Source organism: Podarcis pityusensis (genome assembly GCF_964106645.2).
Source record: "Podarcis pityusensis genome assembly, chromosome: 1".
Lineage (NCBI taxonomy): Eukaryota > Metazoa > Chordata > Lepidosauria > Squamata > Lacertidae > Podarcis > Podarcis pityusensis.
Genome location: NC_138028.1, coordinates 17,453,622 through 17,460,419, shown reverse-complemented (window position 1 = coordinate 17,460,419; position 6,798 = coordinate 17,453,622). Strand labels below are relative to the sequence as shown.

Here is a 6,798-nt window from a genome sequence, read left to right as displayed (position 1 = left end):
TGAGCCTGGATTCCCAGCGTAGTTCTTAAAAGCCTTTTTCATAAATATTCCATGGCCTTTTCGAGCCTGTAATGTGCCACAGTGACATTAAAGAGGAAGCTGTTCGAAGGGGAGGGATGTCAACAAATTTATCCACCAATAGCGTGCTCTTTTGGCACAAAAGCACATTCTTATCTTTACATCCCATAATGAGAAGGCAGAGCCAGAACTGGTTGCTGTGTAAACTCCTTGGGTACAGTTGAGAAGAAGAGAGAGGAGAGAGAGAGAGAGAGAGAAAGAACTATTTCTCTTTGGCTAACATTTCTTCTGCTTGCCCTGACGGAGGAACGAGTTCTGCATTGGTGCTATTATTTTTCCCTGCGGTTTTTTTCCCTTCAGAAGCATTAAAGGAAACTTCTTTTCACATGATGTCAGACTGCGAAGGGATAGCTGTGGGTAAGTGCCAGAATTATATTTACCACACTGTCCTGAAGTCTAGTTCACAGCCTCGGCTTTCAAAAGAGGCGGATGAGAAAAGCAGAACAATTCTAAGCCAAACGTTCAGCCCTGTCAGTTCAGGCACAGCAAGGCTGCAAAGAGTCAGAGTGTTTTAGTCTGATTTTCCCCTCCAAAACCAGCCAGGTTCCTGCATAGCTGTTGTTGGACATTAGCTGCAGAGGTTATGTGGGGTTTTAAAAATGTTTTTCTTTGCTTGAACCTTTGAATAACAGATCTATTAAGGTTCTTATCTGACGTATTTTTAAAAATCTAACTTCGTGCTTCTGGGGGAGGAATGCTATTAATAATTATATATGTATGAAAGGATATTGGGTGACAAACTGGTGAGAGCATGCAAAGTGACTAATTCTGTCAAAATGGCAGTGTCCAAATCTGTCCTTTAGAGCACTTGGAGAGGAATGTCTGGGAATGGGACCAGAAATAAGCATCCTGTTGTAACTGACTTGTCTCACTTCCTAACTGCAAAAGGGCGACAGAAACGGAGGTGGAAAACAATAAATATTAATCCAATGTTGGGGCGGGAGACATAACTTCACTTCAGTTTCAAAACAAGCATACCAAAGCTAAGCCCTTGCCGCACTCCACATCCAACAGTACAAGTTTTTATCCCTTTCCACGTAGCATAGTTTAAAGCCATCGCGGAACCGTTTTGTTTTGTGGACATGTCATGGAGCAATGCCCACTTTTGGAATACCAATTTGGGAGGCTAAGGAAGAGCGACATTTCCCAGGCCACCCAATTTCCTCCATGGCTTAGCAGAGATTTGAACCGAGACCTGCCAAACACTTTGGTCTCCTGCACCAGGAATATCCTCCAACATTTCTCTGATGAAATTAGGGCTGTCTCATTCCATAATGATAATTTTACTATTTATACCCCACACATCTTACTGGGTTGCCCCGGCTACTCTAGGCAGCTTCCAACATATGTAAAAACATAATAAAACATTAAAAAAACCTTCCCTACACAGGATTGCCTTCAGAAGGCTTGGGGGTCAGATAACTCCATACCCTCCAACATGTCTCCAATGAAAATAGGGATGTTGCAAGTAAAAGCAGGACATCTATGTCCCCTTCACAATCCTCAGCCACAGCTGAAGAGGGCTAGTTCTGAATGAACTGAAAGCAGAGTTCTCACAGCTAGTAACTACAGAGGTTTGAAAAACTACAACTTGTGCTTAAGGCAAGTGGTGTTGGGGTTTGTTGTTTTGCCACCAGGTTTTTTGATTTTGTGGGTAAATTGACCAAACAGTTTGGTTTGATTTGTTTGCTTGCTTTTATGACTGTGTGCCTTGATATGGTATCTTATCCACTGCTCTGCAAATCTAAACAAGATGATCAAGAGCTCTCTTTGCAAATAAATGTGTGGCTGCAGAAACTGACTTAATGTGAGAACAAGTTATTCTGTGCTCCGAACGTGTATTTCTGTATTGTAGAATCCACCTGGTTTCGTCAATCCTTTGCATTAGGAAGGAAGAGGGGAGAGGGGTATTTTTGCTTGCCTTATCAAAAGGCATGCTGTGCTGCTAGTAACCAGAGCAGGTTGCTTGGCCAGCAGAACAGGCCTCGGTTTTAGAATCTGGAAACATGTTTGCTTGCTAAGCATAGTGAGTCATATCAAGGAAGTGGGAGAGGACAGGGACACGGGATTCAGATGACAGAGACAATATTTAATGCACACCTAATATGAATGAATCTGCAGTGATGGCTGTTCATTAAGTTATATTCCCCCCGTTGCAAAAGAAAATGGCTTTGAATGTAATTTCTTGCAGACAGAATATGATATGACTGTTTTATTGCAGCATCACAATCTGGTTTAACCTATTCAGTTGATGCCAATCACATCTTGCTTCCTGGGGCCAATATCTTTGAGTGTGCCAATGTTCATCACGGTCAAAGGGTTAAATATTCTCTCCCTGTGTGCCACAGGTGCGAATCCCACCCACCATCCCCACACAGTGGCTATTTAAAATTTCAAAATAAGTGTGTCAACTGTTTTCATGTGTTTAACGTTAATATCAAGTTTGACTGTCAGTATGGTACCTTATTGTACAACTTCTAATTTCTATGCAAGGCCAAAATACGTATTTTGTTTAACTGTTCTCTGTTTCCCCATGGAAGGAGAGGCAAACTTGCTCCATGTTTATTGGAAATATCCTAAGATAGTGACATACTGGAAACAACAAAGTTTTGACCTAGGTATAGCACATCCCCATGTATAAGACGACCCCTATTTTGGGGGCAGGGGGAGATTGCCCAGAGTTGTTGAGCTTTTCTTTGGGGGGGGGGGTCACTGGATATCCGCAATTTTTTGCTAATTATTTCTAAGGAAAAAATAAAAATATTGTCTTATATACAGAAAAATACGGTAGTACCAGAAGATTTCTAAATGTTGATCTAACAGCAGGTAGACCCACAATCTATGACTGAGTGAATGTGAAAGGTTTGGGATATGGTGTACATAGTGAAGAGTAACAGCAACAAACCACAATTTATCATTACATGCATGAGTTGCAGCTAGCTGCAGGGCCATGTGCTTCCCCTTCCTCTTACCCTTTCCTTTGCACTTGGAGGGAGGAAATCAGTAGCTTCCATTTGCAATCCGAAACAAACCACAGTTTGCTGTTCTATCTGAAAATGGTAAACTGTGGCTTGTGCGAACCATTGCTCACAAACCAGGATATTAATCCAAAACAAACACAGTAAAATCTGGAGGAGCAGAGTGCCGATATTTAAAGCATAGTCATTATTACGTTCATATGTCACTGTGTGAGATGTACCAGTTCCTTGGAGCAAATGGGAATTTGGGTTTTCTGTGGATTAGTGTTTGCTCCGATTCAGCAGTAAAGAGCAGGTTTTTGCAGGGAAAGCAATGTGTGTGTGGCTGCTGTGAGTGCTGGAAGAAAGACCGCTCCTTGCTGCAAGACCCATTTCTACCTGGCCTAGGGGGCGGGGCCCACACTCACATTGAACAACCAAAGGAGGCTCTGGGAGGCCAGAGGGACATTGCTGGGAACAACTCCTGTGTTGGGGCAACTTGCTAAAATGTTTCAAAATATTTTAAACGGTTTTAATTTTGGTTCCTCTGTTTTGCTTTTGTTGGGTTGGAGTTGGTTAAATGTTTAGCTGGGGTTGGCATTTCCTTTAATTTGGGTATAATTGTAAATTGTTTGTTGTTGGTGTTGTTAGTTTCTATTGAGTTATTAGTTTATTCATAGTCTGTATAAGATATTTTGTTTTTTAATGTTTCATGTGTTATTATTATTTTTATATAAGCTGTAAGCCGCCTGAGTGCCAGGGGAAACCCAGGGGAAACCCAGTCATAAAATTATGATTATGATTATTTGTTTTTCTTGGAGAAAACAGTGGGGCAGACCTGTGCCTAGAAAGCGAGGGCAAAAGGTATGGATAAGCCTGTAGAATAAGCAGACACCATCATTTCTGTGCTGTGTGCAGTCTGGGAACAGCTGCATAATTGTTCTTGCTAGATTGGGTAGGAGGGAAATGAAGGCAGGATAGGGGGAGTTCTTCTGCCCATGACCTCCTCTTGAGTTACAGTAGCTAGATGTAAATTGGCCAATATTTCTTTCCCACAAGAAGCCTTAATTATACACAGCTCTTCAGATCTTAGCAGGCAACTTCACCAGTTTGAAAATGCTGGGCTTGTCCTCCTTCCTTTGAATTGAAAATTAAATGTGTTGGGGGATGAGATGACAAGAGCAGAAAATAAAGGGGGCAGAGAAGTGCATGCTGGGACTTAAAAAAACAAGCACCAGGGGGAGGCATATAATTATCATTAAATGCAATGCAAAAATTGTACCTAAATAATTTTTAAAACACATAAACAAAGTCACCAAATGCAAATCAGGAAACCAGTCGCGTTAAATAGAGGGAATCCATGTGCACAAAATGAATACTCCTAGCCAGTGCTTTTTTTTTTCTTAAAAAATGTTTAAGGGTATTGATTGATTGATTGATTGATTGATTGTATTTCTATGCCCCTTTTCTTTTCTTTTTTTATAAGATATTTATTAGGATTTTCAAAATATTACAAAATAAAAATAGAAAAAAGAAAAATACAAAATAAAAATAGTTAAAAACAACAATAGTTCTAAAACCCTTTTGGTACTAGATTCTGGCTCCTGTAACGTCAATACCAAGTCATCTGCAAATGCTCTCAATTTGTACTGTTTGGCTCCGACTTGTATACTTTTAACCAATTGGTCCCTTCTAATCATATTCCGCAAAACCTCCAGGACCGATATAAAAAGCAATGGGGAGATTGGGCAACCTTGTCGTGTCCCTTTTTCTATCTTAAATTCTTCCGTCACCACATTATTTACAATTAGTTTAGCCTTTTGTTCTGAATAAATTGCACTTATACCGTTTTCAAAGCCTTGGCTTACCCCCATCCCCTGTAGGTTCTTCTTCATAAAACTCCAAGAGATATTATCAAAAGCTTTCTCCGCGTCCACAAATATCAAAACTGCTTTAGTATTTATGTTCACTTCTAGTTTTTCCAAAATATTAATTATATTCCTCAAATTGTCAGACAAGTGTCTTCCCGGGAGAAAGCCCGCTTGGTCTTTATGAATCTCTTCCATCAACACTTTTTTCAATCTCTTGGCCAAAATATCTGCAAAAATTTTGTAATCCACATTAAGTAATGATATGGGGCGGTAGTTCTTAAGCTGGGTCTTTTCAGTCTCCGTTTTCGGTATAAGTGTAATATACGCTTCTTTCCACGACTCTGGTGCCCTTTTCCCTTCCAATATTTCATTGCAGACTTCCTTTAAAGGTTGTACTAACAACTCTTTCAAGGATCTATAGTATCTAGAAGTCAGCCCATCCGGTCCTGGAGATTTGCCTAGTTGCATGTTTTGAATGGCACCTTCTACTTCCTGTTCAGATATTTTATAGTTCAACATTAATTTGCTTTCTTGAGAGATTTTCTGTAGTCCATTTATCTTCAAAAATCGATCTATGTCCATTTCTTTCTGTGGCCCTTGTGTATATAATTGTTTAAAGTACCTCTGGAAACAGTTTCTAATCTCAGCTGGGTTCTGTATGTTCTTTCCTTCCACTTCTAAATTTGTAATAGTATTTAATTTTTGTCTTTTTTTCATTTGCCAAGCCAGCAATTTCCCACATTTATTAGCTGATTCAAATGTTTTTTGTCTCATTTGTTTAATTTTCCATTCTATTTCCTGATTCATCATTTCCATGTATTGTACTTGATATAACTTTATTTCTCTCAAAAGCTCCTGCGACTTTGGTTTTGCTCTCAATTTCTTCTCACTTTCTTTTATTTTCTCCAAAATTTTATCTTTCTTCTCATTTTGGCTTCTCTTCTTTATTGCATTCTGTTGTATCAGGAACCCTCTCATAACCGCTTTGCTTGCGTCCCAGATTACTCTTTTTTCAACATTAGTGTTCATATTTATCTCAAAATAGTCTCTCAAAGTTTTTTGGGCCTTCTTAATCACATCTCCATCTCTAAATAAGGTGTCATTCATCCTCCATCTGAAGGAGCCAGTTGATATTAGTTTCATCTCCATCCTTACAGCATTATGGTCGGAGCAGGTTTTTGGACAGATTTCCGCTTTCCTTATCTTTGGTGCCATTCCTCTAGTTACCCATATTTGGTCGATTCTAGTCCATGTCATCTTGGCTTCAATTTCAATTGCCACAAATCTTCCTTGATCGTCTTTAAAAGTGAATTTCGGTGATAGTCTCTCTTTTGCATAGATCACTACTCCTCTTTTTTTAACTTTGTCAGATGAAATAAACTCCTGTCCCAATCTCTTGTTAATCAATACTTTCCTATGTAGCCTTATCACATGTGTTTCCTGTAGGCAAATCAAGTCCAATTGTTCCTTTTTTAGTAAATGAAAAACACTTTTCCTTTTCTGAGGAGAGTTGAGACCATTACAATTCCAACTTAATAGTTGCAGAGCCATGATGTTATTACTTTGCTTTACCTCCAACTGCACCAAGTGTTTGTTCTTGTTCTGTCGGTGGTGTCACTTTCTCTGAACCATGCAATCCAAAAGATAAATTTGCTATATCTAATATTCCTCTTTCCAGTGCTTTTGGCTCTTCTCCAGATTCCATTTCTTTCTGTAAGTCTTCTCCGTGGTCTTTCAAGAATCTATCTTTGTTGTCGACTGATCTTATTTTTATCTTTCTTCCTTTATATTTAAAGGACAGGCCTTGGGGAAATTCCCACCTAAAGATGATTCTGTTACTTCTCAGCAGGGCAACCAGGTCTCCGTAGTTAAACCTTAAGTCCAAAAGATGT

At 39.4% G+C, this 6,798-nt stretch overlaps 1 protein-coding gene across 1 annotated transcript in view; it reads left to right on the top strand.

The window, feature by feature from the left end:
• Positions 1–202: 202 nt before the first annotated feature.
• EML1 (EMAP like 1) overlaps positions 203–6,798 on the top strand; it is a 136,283-nt gene continuing 129,687 nt past the window's right edge. Inside the window, exon 1 of the mRNA XM_081019895.1 lies at positions 203–435. Coding sequence (XP_080876021.1) covers positions 405–435 — 31 coding nt within the window. The 5' untranslated portion in view covers positions 203–404. The remainder of the gene's footprint in view (positions 436–6,798) is intronic.